General features: G+C 42.4%; 1 protein-coding gene across 5 annotated transcripts in view; it reads left to right on the plus strand.

Moving 5' to 3' along the window:
• Positions 1 to 14,446, plus strand: part of rptor (regulatory associated protein of MTOR, complex 1) — a 183,471-nt gene that overhangs the window by 97,954 nt on the left and 71,071 nt on the right. For all 5 annotated transcript variants that reach the window (XR_003928108.1, XM_030048802.1, XM_030048820.1 and 2 more), the window contains exons 9-12: positions 4,563 to 4,663; positions 5,788 to 5,932; positions 10,525 to 10,600; positions 12,467 to 12,568. Coding sequence is in view for 4 of the 5 variants with exons in the window: in XM_030048802.1 (XP_029904662.1) it covers positions 4,563 to 4,663; positions 5,788 to 5,932; positions 10,525 to 10,600; positions 12,467 to 12,568 (424 nt within the window). In the remaining variant the exon portion in view is untranslated. The remainder of the gene's footprint in view (positions 1 to 4,562; positions 4,664 to 5,787; positions 5,933 to 10,524; positions 10,601 to 12,466; positions 12,569 to 14,446) is intronic.

Here is a 14,446-nt window from a genome sequence, read left to right on the forward strand (position 1 = left end):
TACGTATCCTTTAGTGTGTGTGACTCAAAACATGCTGTCTGTGATCGTTTGGCCTGACATAACTTGTTTTTTGTCACATTTGTGTAGTGTGAAGCAGTACAAGACTCGGCGATGCTATCAGTGGGAGTTTAGGTCTACATGATACGGAAAAACTGGATAAGTTACATTTAAGAGCAACACCAACTTGGATTGATTGATCACATCAGTTATACAACAACATTCCCAACTCCACTTTTTCCACTCTTGATAAGCCGTTGCTCCATTTGTTGGATTAAACCTCATATAAAATGGTATGAAATGCACACTTGTCTGAATCAGTGTGTTATTATACAGCAGATCTCATCAATACTACCTTAGTAAAAATATCAGTTGTAACGTAATTGTAGCCTGTAGTTTTTGTACTTTGAAGCAAGACGCTGTGGAACACCTAGATTGTGTTTAGAGTGAGCTGCTCTGGATGTTTTTGAATGACAGAATCGTTTAGTGTGTGATCCCTCTGGCTCATGTGTGACGTCCCATCTATGTCCTGTTGCCTCGTGTTCACAGTTTACTGACGAGACAGCAAACACACCAGCCATTTAGTCTGATCTGCCTTCGTGAGACAACCTTGTGGTCTGACGTAAGCTTGAGTGTTAGACAGTAACATCACATCAATAGGTGGTGTTAATGTGTCAGTGTTTTTTTCTTGTCTCTGCTGTTCAGGTGTCCTTGACTTGGAATTAAATTTGGTGTCTGTCAAGCAGCCAGCCATTCAACCGCCAATCATCCATCCACAGTAGTAATAACAACAAATATAAATACAGGTACACTCATCAAAAGAGTGTCCCTGTACAAGGCGCTTCACACAAAAAAAAGGAAAGATAATGGCGTAAAAAACATCGATGTCAACATTAACTAAATTTTAAGTTAATGAAGCGTAAAACAGGTGAACAAAAAATAAGTGTTTCGATCGCATTTTTCTAGCCTTCCAGCCGTCCATCAATCCATGCAATATAATTTTGCTTCCTCAAATATAGTCCAGTGGATGCTGAGCAAAGGTATGAGCTGCTGAGTGTTCGTCCTTAGTGCTGACTAGCCAGACATCTTTGGCAGGCACACAAAGAGCTCAGTAGCCCACCGGCCCACATAGTTACATGCATTTACCTGCCAGAAATGGGGCTTTACAGACGCTATTATTTACTGAGAGGTGGAGCAGCAGGACCGGGGAAGTACCACAACTCCCAGAGTACTGCGTCTCTGTGCACATTGACGTCATTTTTCGGTGTACTGTTTTGGTGATTTAATTATTTTACAGAGCCACGCCACCTGTCATTTAGACACCAAGTCTGTCTTTGCATGGGTATTTCTTCCCTGTCTGTGTCTCTTTCTCTCTCTGAATAAAATGAGCATCTGAATGAATCATCCAGTCATCATGTTGCTGTTCTTTAGTGCTGTCTTTAGTTTAGCCATATTTTGTACTTCTATACTTGCAGAATATTTTTGGGCGGTCATGGGGGACTGAGGTTTTACTGATGTTTCAGGATGTCACTGCTGTGGAATGACATTGAACCATTTGTTGCTGTTGATCATGCCAAGACTTAGATCGATAGATGGCTAGATAGTCAACTTTATTCATCGCCAAAGGGGAAATTGATTTGCCACCCGATAACCAGTTGTCACACACAGCTAACAGCAGCACATACTTAAAAGCAGTCACAGACAGAACGTGATTATTGGTGGGAAAAGGCACAAAGTGCAAAGTGTCACTCATTAAAAAGATCAACAACAAATCATGAAATCATCAAACCCGTCTCTATTTGCTGTATCATCTCTGTATCAATAACCAGATAAGTGCTATGTGCAAAAATGTTGAAATTTCAGGAGGGCTACATTTTCCTGCTTCCATTCGATATGAAAATGAGCTCGTATTGCCTTTTATTTTTCCCTGTTGATTTGTATTTCACTTTCCTGAATGTTTTGTGTATGAGTTTGTTTCTACACAATAATTGTACATGTTTGTACATTTATCGTCATCCCCTACTGGGTGAATGGCAAGCAGGAGTATTTTGCAGGTAAAAGAAATGCGGGCTCAATCCCCCTGTGGGTGACAGAGCTCGATAGAAGAGTGCAGTAGGCGCCCCCACCAGTGAAATTAATGCCTCTTCAGTCCTTTAATCTGCACTCTCTGGCTCTCTCTCTCTCTCTCTCTCTCTCTCTCACATACACACACACACACACACGCACAGGCACACACCCCCCTCTGTCTGTTCTTCGGCTGTATGTATGCATGATTTGTTTTATTTAATAGCGCATTACCATTGTTAGCTATAATGTTTTTATTTCTAGTGCCTATTGCAGTATTTATATCCGTTATTTTCCTCTCTGCTGCAGAATTTTCTCACTTCTTCACATAAACTGTTAATGTCTGTTGGCCGCCTAACATTTACTCCCCACCCCCCTCATCTCCTCTCGCTGCTTTTACACAGCGTTCATTAGAAAGCAGATGGCCATGTATGGTAAAGGTAATTTCCTCTGTTCTGCTATGGTGATTACCGTCACACCGTCTTGGGTTCTGTCTGGAAGAGATTTCCCCGCGCTCATTTCCGTGGTGCTCTAACTCTGCAGTCACGAAATAGCAAGGATCCGATTTTGAGAGCCAAACCAGAAGTGGATGAGGTTTTGCACGAGTGGAATCAGGTGCACGGGTTTACAAATCACAAATCCCTCTAATGCACATTAGATACACAGCTGTGAACTTGTAGTCATGCACACTTAAGACATCCAAAAGGCATTTGAACTCTGCCAATATCATTGATCCAACCTCTGAATGCCACATTCAGCCGTGAGATCCCCAACATGGAAGCTGAGTTAAATTCTCTCACCAGAAAGTCGAGCAAAGAAACATTCAGCTGCTGTTGGAATAAATGCAATCACATTTATTCATGCCAGTGCACTTTCAGATCCACATTTATTTTACATGGGTAAACAAAGGATTTGACTTGGTTAATGGGTGCTGCTGGCAAAACACAGTAACATAATACATGACTGACACACTAAATGGAAATTAAAATTTAAATGTTTTTGAAATATAAATATAAATGCGTAAATGAGTCAAAAATCTGTCAGCCACCATGCGGCGCCACCGTGAACTCCCAGTGGAGAATTGGCTGTGTGCATTTATGGCTACATATATAACAACCAGATAAAGAGATATACCTATAATGTGTTTGCAGTGTGGGTTTATTCAGAAATAAGTAAAACTGAATAGTTTGAGGAAGATAAGTTTCCAAGATTTAGGTTACTGTGACACAGAAATATATCTGTAGCTCCAGCCTCTAGGCTCCTCAGACTCTGCAGCTTGAGAACAGTTGGCTAACCTGAGAAAATAATTAGTTATTGGCCTTTTTAGCTAGACACTTGTGCCAGCAGGGTAATGTGGCAAAGTGCTTAACAAGCAACTCCTTGGCATTAAGCTAGCTAAAAGATCTGTTAACTAGTGAGCCAATCCAATGTGGTTAAGGCAGACATCCACCTACTTTTATGCAAAATTTTGAATTTGCACATAAGACAATATGAATAGAAACACTGGAATTTTGCAGAAGCCCCAAAATTTAACGGAAGGGCTGCGATGGATAAGATGGTGTATGAACCAAGATAAAATATAGTAACAGTTGATGGAAACAGTTTATTTGAAGAACATGTGCTCCGGCTTGTTCCTCCGCTCAGTTTTATGACAACAAGCATGGCGATGGACACGAGTGCGATAAGGTGAAACAAAGCTATTCAACTGTGTGAGGGCTGTGACCATTCTTCCCAGAGCAAGGAGGTCATCATCTCTTTACATCTTCTGAACTGCTTGGTTGCCCAAATTTGTTTACATGGTAGCCTACTGTCACGCGCTTTTCAAAATAATTCACATAAAGTTGTCGGTGGAGATGTGCATTGATACCTATTTTGTGTTTCTGGATTTTTGAAAATGCACTTGGAATGGAGCATAGCTAGTGATCTTTAGCTGTTCATATAAAATGGAAAGCTAGCTAACAAGCTGACATTGACTAAATTCAAAATGAGTCAAATATATCAGTGATAAAATTGATCGGTCTCCATTTCAAATCATCACAGAAATTAATCATCTGTTTAATTCTCTTGGGACAGCCAAGTTGCATATTCATGCAACCATCTGTTCACAGCCGCTTTTGTAAAGACTTGCTCCTTCAATATGGCAACATACGGTGCGTTACATCACCTGAAAGCCCTGGACATGTAAAGCTCACATGTAGTGCAATGCTTTATGGCAGTAGACTAATAGCTCCGGTGCAGCAGAATTTCCCGTTACCTTATTCCGTTACCTGCAGTCGCACTCGACTGTTCATGAATATGCAAACATAAACATACTCATTAACATTCAGACTGTTCTTGCAAGTCACATCTGGATAAAGTGTAGGTATTACGTGTAAATGTGTTCCGAGTTGTCTTGAGATAATGCTACTGAGCAGTTGTCACTTTGTGCTCGGAGTCTCCAGTTTGAACTGCAGGTAGTGCTGCTGACACTGAGCCATCTGTGTTGTGTGTTTGTGCTTTAGGATCCCTGGCAGACTCAACGACAGGCGCACTCCTCTGGGAGAGCTCAACTGGATCTTCACCGCCATCACGGACACAATCGCCTGGAATGTGCTGCCCAGAGGTGAGGCTTCACACGGTGTCTCTCTCACACAAACACACACACATACAGATGCAAACTCGGGCTGCATGCTTAATCTTGATTAATCGCATGTCACCATTTTATTTTCCACAATTAATAATCATAAAAGCAGAGCTCAACCCAAACAAAACAAGGCGGCATGTCTTTGTTTCCAGCTCCTATATAAGCGAGGTACTCACTGCAGCCATGTAATGACATCCAGGGCACACTGAGGTGGTGAACAAATTAAAAAGCATACACACACACACACACACACACACACACACACACACCCCTACACCTGTCCTTGTTAACATGTATTTTTATTTTATTTTTTTTGCATGCAGCTCACACATAGATGCACACATCTTCTGTTATTGCTTACCTGTGTCAGTGTCTTTTTCATGCAGGGCACACTGACACACACAGACACACACACACACACACACAGACTCCCCTGAGATGTACTGTAGCCCAGTTAGAATAGCAATGTGACAGTACTGATGGCTGCCTAAGCCTTTTAAACCCCTCGGGCTCTGCTGTTAATGAAGCAGCCCACATCTGAGAGAATCCCTGTAATGAAGGCGCTGCACACCTAATCCAAATCACACACCCTGTCCCTGTCATACACACACTCACACACAAACAGCTCGGCGTTGAAAAGCACAACCATACACTAACGGCAGGCACACTGTCTCTCATAAAATACCCCAGACATGCGCACATACACATTCTCTCTCTCACACGCACAGAGGGGAATTATGACCATAAGATAGGGGATTGGCATGGGATTGGCCCGGCCCCATTAAAGTGAATTAGTGAATGCATTAATGAGCCGATGAAATGTCATCACAACCCATCACTTTAATCTGCGTCTCACTATCTGTGTCTGTACACACACACACACACACACCAGCCACCCTCTTTCTCTCTGCTGCCTTCCAAAGTGACCACTTTGCTCGAACTTCACTTCCTCCATTTATCCACTTTGATCTTTTCCACTTACTCAGCCAGCGCCCCATTTTCCTCACTTGTAATAACATCTGTGAATTAATTTTATTCATTCGTTGCCCCTCTTCTGTCCCGGACGTGATGGATAATTTCTGCTCTCCTCCCTCTCTCATTAGATTTGTTCCAGAAGTTGTTTCGCCAGGACCTGCTGGTGGCCAGCCTGTTCCGCAATTTCCTATTAGCAGAGAGGATAATGAGGTCATACAACTGCACGCCGGTCAGCAGTCCACGCTTGCCCCCTACATATATGCACGCCATGTGGTAAGACACACACGCGCAAACAGCAAGCCACACAGCACAAGGCTCGCCTCCATGTGCAGATACAATATGATGTCCTTGGCTTTGCAGTGCATAATGCATGAGTTATGCAGAGGTACACATGTTCACTACATTGTATTAGCTGTGCATGCACATTGCAGTAAAGGGATACTTCAGCTGTTTAACAGAGAAACTGTCTGGCCAGACTAGAAGATCAGCAGTCGATTCATCTTTGTGTGTCAGTATGTATTTTATTTCTTGCGGTACATGCTAACACTTTTGCACACTGTGAATTTCGCAGATGGTGCATGTTTACTGTAATTCATTTCAGAGGCAATGCAGCACACTAAATGCTGAACTCAGAGATGGAAGCATTAAGTCCATCTTAGACTGTAATTGCCAAAAAGTTATTGGACTCAATGGAAAAATTCATACTAGAACACTTGAAAAAATAGATATTGGCAAAGTCACTTGCATTTTTGGACCCACTGTGTTTGGTGGTGTGTTTTTCTAACTCCCCTGGATAGTTGGTTAAAGTCAAACAGCATCAGCACAGCTACAGCGGAGCTTAACAGCATAAATTTGTTATGTGTTATAGAAGAGGCATATATACCCATTTCTTCATTGTCAATAGCCTTAATAGACTAAAATGCAGTGCACACTCAAGATATGTTGGCCCATATTCATAAAACTCTGGTAGTATCTTTGTGCATCACAACATCTGCAGCATGGTAATTTGAGCAGATCCGTAAACTTCCGATGGTGGGAAGTTTTTGAAACACACAGACAAAACATTGCTTTAGAGTTACTTTTTATGAATCAAACTTTGGTAAACAGATAAAAGTTGAAACTGTACTGCCTTTCCAGAGCAAATGGTAGTTTTTTGCACAGCAGTGCACTGTAGGAATCGCTTACAGAATGTGCAGATGATCAGAAGCAGGCGGTGTGATGCCAAGATAGCTCCAGCAGTAAAGCTGAGGCAGTAATGCCTGTTTATGAAAAGGGGAAAATGCCGACTGCCACAGTGTTACTGCTGCATCATTAACCCAGCCGGTGAATTTTATGAATTACTCCCATTAAATTTTGATTAAGGGGCGTGGCAGCTGTTTCTGTTTGTCTACCCAGCTACACATAGAGCCCACAGCTGAGTGATGGCACTTTTAAGCTGTTCATTTGCTTATATGCCACCTTTGGGTGAAAGCAACAAGTTCACACTGATTCTTTGAGGGTTTTTGAAAGTCCCTCTGAGCAACATCAGAGATCACAAACTATAGCGGTCAAGACGGTCTCTGGTGGGAAGTAGGTACACTAACAAAGTAAAATTCCAGCACTTCATCACCAAAGAAACACAGAAACACACTGAACATCACAAAGTGCAACGTCTAACAGTGGGAACGTGTCCAAGGGTGGATTTTTCTGACAAATGAGTGCTGAGTCGAGACCAACAGCAACAGTGCTTTACATTTCCTAAGGCCTTATTGAGTTCTCTACCATGTACTCTCATTACAGCATTGTGCGCGCACACACACACACACACACTCACACACACACACGTACATGGGCTGAAAAGACTCCCTTTTGTCCATTGACTTTAAACGCTCCTCCACACTGTGAAAACCTTTATCATCATCTATCTCCCTTTAGTTACACACGCAATTCTCCCACTATCTATTGTGGTTTTTTTTTCCTTCTTCTATAAATGCCTCCCTCCATCTCTCCCACTCATTAGCTGGCTTGTGTTGAAAAAAAATAAAATAAAATAAAACTCCCTCTCTCTCGCTCACTCCTTTCTTCTCTGGCTCACTGTCTCTGCCTGGGGGAGCGACTTGTTGTGTAACACCCTGGCATCAGTTATTGTAAAGAAAACTGCTCCTTGCTGCAAGTATCTTGAGCGAGCGATAGTCCTCCAGTTCTTGCATTTACAGGCTCATTATTATAGATTGTAGTTATATTGCACTGTTTACCGCCAAAGAAATGGAGAAATGCACTTTGTCTCAGAATGGCACATACAGTATTAAAGCGAGGGAATAACAGCGGAGAAGCACTTTCAAAATGTAAGAAACAAGAGCGAGGCAATGATAAAAAAAAAAAATAGAAGTGCCACAGATAAAAGGTGTGTACTCTGGATACATAAAGTTTAGGAGAGCACAGCGCGAGGGAAAGGAGGATAGAGGGAGAGAATTAGGCAATTTGGGGAGTCGTTGATTGATGTTAGTGTCCACACGCAAACAGCAATTGTTATTCAAATGGTGCAGAACAAGCGAGAGCAGATAAGAAACCAAAGGCTGATTACTCCCTTGTGGGCTGCTTGGGCGTGGATGTGAAAGTGTGTGTGTCTGTGTGTGTCTGTGTCTGTGTGCAGGCGTGTGTGGGTCCGAGATTGTGCGTGTGTGTTGCCTCAGCGCTCTCTGCAGGCAACAGGAAAGGAGCTGAGTCAGCCGCCAACTGGTCCCCTACACACCTCTCTGTTGTCGGCTGTCCCCTGACTTCACATGGCACACACACACACACACACAGGCTTCGTGATGTGTAACTCATTCTTATTGGCAGACATCATCCAAGTTAATGCTGTCATCTCAAGCAGTGCAGCGGGCTCCTCCCTGCGAGCGTGTCTTCACTGATTACATCGCTCTGTCGGCTCGTTTCCCGCGCATTGGATTACTGAAACAGAAGAAGGCCTGGCTATTCTGTAGAAATGTTTCTGTACAAATACTGATCCCTCAGAATTTTGAGAGCTAAAACACTGACTACTTTCTGGATACCTTTTTTTTTTTTTTTTTTTTTTTTTTTAAAGCAATCATATTTCATTCTGATATAGTTCCTCTGTGTGACCTTTGTTTATGTTATGTAATTTTTTTTTTATATAGGTTTTAACCACTGCCATTTAATTTCTTCTGTAGAAATTCAGTTCCTTAACAGCTGCCAATGAGTGTTGAGCAAAGCATTTAATCCTGAGTTCCAATCCAGTTTAGCTGCTTGGTCACCAGCTATAGATGGTTGTACTGCTACTGTATGAATTATGAATAGTGTTTTTTTTTACCTGACATGGATGTTGGAGTTGGGTTTCCGTTCTGTCAACTGTAAAAACACTCACTAAGTGGTGGGCAGGACTGACGTAATGCCAGCTACATTTACCCCCCATCCCAATCTGAGACCCATTCTTACTGTACACATTTGTTTGGATAGTTCATGTATGGGGCACTCAAAGATCCTCTGTTATCTTTAACATCATTCTGCCCACCATGAGAATGACTCCATTAAACTGTTCACAGCTAATGGGAGAACCAAATTGGTATTTTCACATGATTTAGAACAGTTGATGTGCATTTTACTACTGACCACTTTCCAAAGCATACCTGACTTTTTTGGATGGTTGAATGCATTATTCCTATCTTCCAGACAGCCATTTGTTACCATTTATTTTAATATAGTATGAAAATGAATTTGCAGCGACTTGAGATTCGTTTGAGATAGGTGATCCATCACAGTGAACGTCCCACCTGGTTTGTTTTTCTTCAAAGTTACTTTAACTTTATATGATAATTTAGGTTAATATGATTTTTATTAATAGCACATAAATGCGCCATTCCTTTCTGTTGCACTTGCACACCTACACAACATAATGTACGTCTTTACAAGAAAATAGTCCCTGAAGAGAATACTGACTTACAAAGTAAGTACAAAAGTGCATTACTTACAAAGCTAGGCACAAATATCACCAAAAGCAGCAAAGAGTTTTCAAGTTATGTTTATCACCTGAATGCTTGAATTAAAAATTAAAAAGACAAAAAAAGCAGGGAAATCAGAGGAAAATATGCAGACATGAAAAAAATATGCAGACATGAAAAAAACATGTGATGCTTTGAAATATGGCCAGTAGTAATGTAAGGTATGTAGTAAATGGGCTACAACATGGAAAAACACCAGTATTATGCTTGTAGCCGCTGAGGGAGTCTGAAACTGTAAACTCCATGTCACTCACTCAGCATCACTTTACATTGCAGTGCATTGTGTAGGGCGCATCGACTGAGAACATGAGTCAGTCAGAGCCTGTGCTAACTGAGAGGGAAAAAGCCCCCAGAGCTCAACGTGCAGCAGCCTGCCTAAGAAAAGGAGAGAGAGGGAAGACAGAAAGAAGATAGGAAGACTAGAGGAATGTGATGAGGTTTGATGTGCGTTACGTAACCCTATGAATTAGATATGATGACCATGAGAGAATGCTGATGTTTAGGAAGGGATCAAAGGCTCACTGCTGCCCTCGCTAGGACCTCAGGGTGGAGGGGTGGGAGGGTGCACAAGGGGGGGTGTAAGTGTGTGTGTGTGCGTGTGTGTGTGTGTGTGTGTGTGTGTGTGTGTGTGTGTTTGAGCTACAGAGGAAAAAAGCAAGCCTAGGAAAATGTGAGTTAGTGTAGTTGGATGAACGGAGAAAGCCCTCACTAAGCTAAAGCTAAAACTCACTGTTTCTGTGCATTAGAGGAAAAATTCAAGTGAAAAAATTGAAACTATTTCATTTGAATTTTGCACGTTAGGGGAATCTTCCTCGTACAGTATGTTAACTGTAACACTGCATGTGCGTGGGTGTCCTCTCTCCCCAGGCAAGCGTGGGACCTGGCCGTGGACATCTGCCTCTCTCAGCTGCCTACCATCATTGAGGAGGGCACCGCCTTCAGAGTAAGCGGGTGCACGTGTGTATGTGTGTGTGTGTGTGCGTGCGTGCGTGCTTTGAAAAGCAAGACCTCTCCGGCTCCACTTAGAATCACTCAGGTGGAAAGATCCCTCCCCTTCCGTGCGAGTGCGTAGTTTTCCAAGTGTGCGTTTACATCGGCGGTTTAGAGCATCTCCAGCTGTGATGGATGGATCCATTTTTTTGGAACTGCCCGCCACTGATGACTGTAAACATTGGTTCTTCTTTGCACTGCAAGTCTTCCAACACCAACATTTATCCTGATTAATCACTCAAACACACTCACACACACAGACCCTGCGGATACCGTTGCAAAATGTCAGTTCTAATACCCAAGTGTCAGTCAGTCAGGTTTGATAAGATGGTAAAATCACTGGACCTGCACTTCTCGCTGTTGGTCTGTGGTTATTTTTACTGACGTGGCAGGGAACTTTGACAGAGATGTTAGCTGTAATGGAACCATGCTGAGAGAGTGTCACTGAACTGATGGTGACTTAAGTTATCTAGGTCAATGCACACACACACACACACACACACACACACACACACACACACACACACACACACACACACTGACCTTAATTGCACTAGATACAAGCTACTAGATGTGTGACCAGGGAGCAGCAACAAGTGTTGAGTGCAATGCCAAGTAGTCAGAAAAGTCTTAACAGGGCAACTCAGACCAGGCTAGTCTGCACTCTTATGCAGCTTTTTCCTGTGTTAGCACTTTTACCTGGACATCTCATCTCCTCCACCTGGTGCGCAGAGGTGGGCATCTTCTCCATCGCCCTCCTGGGAACAGTTTTCTCTCCCCCTCCCTCTTCTACTTTCTTTTGCCACTCGGGCCAAAAACACTTACCGGCACTGTAATTGAGCCTCTAAGGACCACTAAAAGAGATTTCTTTTTCCCTTCTTGTTCCCTCCAGAAAGCTACCTTTCATTCAACTGTTTGGACACATTTAGGGCTGTACACTAAATTGCAGATAATGCTATGTCACATTCACTGTTTGATTTGCTGCGCTTCAAAATTATAGAATTAATTATCGTACATCAGCCATGCAAACATCTCATTAGTTAAGGTGTCTGCTGTAGGTGAAAAAAGGCAGGGTTTTGAAAAGAGATGCCAAAACCAGCTAAAGTCCATTGACTTTATTTCTGATATCTGGCAAAATTGTTTAGCTTATTATATTATTTTTTGTCACAGTCATGCAGACCAGTACAGACTTTTTCCACATTGCAAATGTGGAAAAAGTCTGCTTTCTGTGTCTTGCTTTCTGTGCCTAGATTCTTCTTCTCTAATTGAGTTGCTCCTAATACAGAGGCTTAATCTCTAAGCTAGATCGCTACCCAGCATGCACCACTTTTTTGTGTATCTAACTGCGGATGGTCTGTGGGTATGCGTGTGCGTACATTTGTGAAGCCTTTATTATGCACAAATTAATTTAGCCATCCAGTCACAAAGCGTTGATATTTTCTCCCTCCACATCCATCAACAGGCTGCACAGCGCTGTTGTAATTCCCACTGCAACATTAACGCTCGGCATGATCAAAAACTCTGCAGCCAGCAACCAATCAATCAGGCAAATTGCCTCGACTTGGCTGTGCTGCGTTTCAGAACAACGAAGCAGAGACAGAAAGAGAGAGAGGGAGACAAAGAGGGGAGGGTGATCATGACAGATCAGGATTTATGTCATTACTGCAGTCCCAGTGTCACTTGGTAGCTCGTTATACAAGAGCTTTCATTTAATGATGGCTTGAGGTATGTGTGTATGTGTGTTAGCAAGTGCAATACACTAAATTCTTCAGAATTAGCGTCTAATAAATATTTTTGTATGTGTGTTTCCTCCCCACAGCACAGTCCGTTCTTTGCGGAGCAGCTGACGGCGTTCCAGGTGTGGTTGACCATGGGTGTAGAGAACAGAAATCCTCCTGAGCAGCTCCCCATTGTATTACAGGTGTCTACACACACACACACACACATACATATACACACCACCAGATCTCTTAAACACATACAGGGCCTTCCACATTTTCACATGCGTCGTCTCCATGACAGAAAAGCATTATCAAACCTCTTCGACCACTGTGCTTTGAGTGCTCACATGCATTACCAGAGTATTACCCGAAGTATTACACTCATACATTTTACAGTATTACCTTTCACAGGTCCTCTTTCTTCACCTTTTGTCCTCTCTCTCTCCTCCATGCGAGCTGCTCTCCCCTCCAGCTTGCCGCTGAGGAGTGGGCAACTTTATATGCAATGCAAAATTTCTCTACGAAGCTAGACACAGCAGTTGCAGGTATATTTTCTTGATTATGGGTCTGCAGCAAAGCCTTTGAGAAGAAAAGTGACTGTTGTGTCCCCTGCTGTGTTTTTAAATTGTTTAGGATGGTTTAATTGGGACAGAATCTTGCCAAAGCCTCACAGTGCGTGTCAGTCTTTGAGCTATAGTGGTGGGATTTTCCCCCCTTACCGTCCCACAGGGCTGTACAGTTGTGTTGTTATATTATATCACAGTGTAGTAGTGGTGTGGTGCTCCGCAGGCCGTGTTGAATGGTAATTTCAAGCTGACTCAGCGTTTCTGCGAGCTGCAGCTCGTCCATACAGCAGCTCTGCCGGGACCCATAAAAGCCAAGGAAAAAGCAGTGGAGGAAGACAGATAGGGGAGCGCTGGGTTGTGGGCTGGAGGAGGCTGGAGCTCTCCGAAATATGGAGTAGCCCATAGCATTAAGAGGGTGTGTATGTGTGTGAGGCTTTTTGTGTAAAGCACTCGTGTGCACTGTAATTTTTTTGTGCCTTTTTTAGCCTTTAAGATTATGCAAGATTACATTAATTCTAAGTCTAATACATGCGCCCTGAAGTAATGGTCCCATATCATTAGATGAGTGATAATTTTATGGAGTAACATAGTTTGGCTCCATTTGAGAGATGCAAAGAGTGATAACAAAGAGGCAAGAGAGAGTAATCCATCAATAATGTGCTTTAATAAAATGAGCAGAGGGAGGACAAGCAATCTCGGCAAAGAGAGATGCCATACCTTGTTGTCTTGACAACAGCCATTTCATCCAGCAGGGATTAACAGGATTTTTCAAATGGATTATAGTGTCTGTAATGTGTGATACTATGGTAACGTGAGCGCATTCAGGCACACAAAAAAGTAGAGGCATGCACATAATCACGTGCATTTGGCCTTAGCTGTCACCGAAGTGATTTAGACAGATATATGTATCACCGTCTGTCTCACAGCTTATAAACACAATATGCTGAAAGGTAATGCTTGCTCATCCTGATAGAGCTGAGTGGAGTTAATGTGTTCAGGATATAGGAAAAGGCATAAATATGCTTCTAATACACACACTCACACATACACCATACTCACACATACACCATACCATTGTTTATGCATTTTTTAATCCTTTTTAATACAATTCATGTTTAGTAAACATTACTCCCATCCTATTTCCAAAACATACCCAAACTTCTTTGGGTGTAACTGCAAAGCAGCCATTTGTTTTCAGTTATATCAATATGGCATGAAAATCAACTTTCAGAGGCTTGAAACGTGCTTGAGCTAGATCCATAATGGTGAACATCCTGCCAGGATTTATTTTGTCAAAGTTACTTCGTCCTTGTTTTGTAGTTTAATGCCGGAACTGATTTGAAAAGAGTTCAAAGTCAGCTGCCAAAAAGCTTTGCATTCACATGCTGTTCATTTGCAAAATCAAATCAGAAAACCAGCATTAAGCAAACATAGATATTATAAAAAGGAAGATATGGATTTGTCTTCTTGACTAACTACCATGTGGGACATTCGTTTTTCTGATTAATCGGT

This window comes from Myripristis murdjan, chromosome 1 (genome assembly GCF_902150065.1).
Source record: "Myripristis murdjan chromosome 1, fMyrMur1.1, whole genome shotgun sequence".
NCBI classification, from domain to species: Eukaryota; Metazoa; Chordata; class Actinopteri; order Holocentriformes; family Holocentridae; genus Myripristis; species Myripristis murdjan.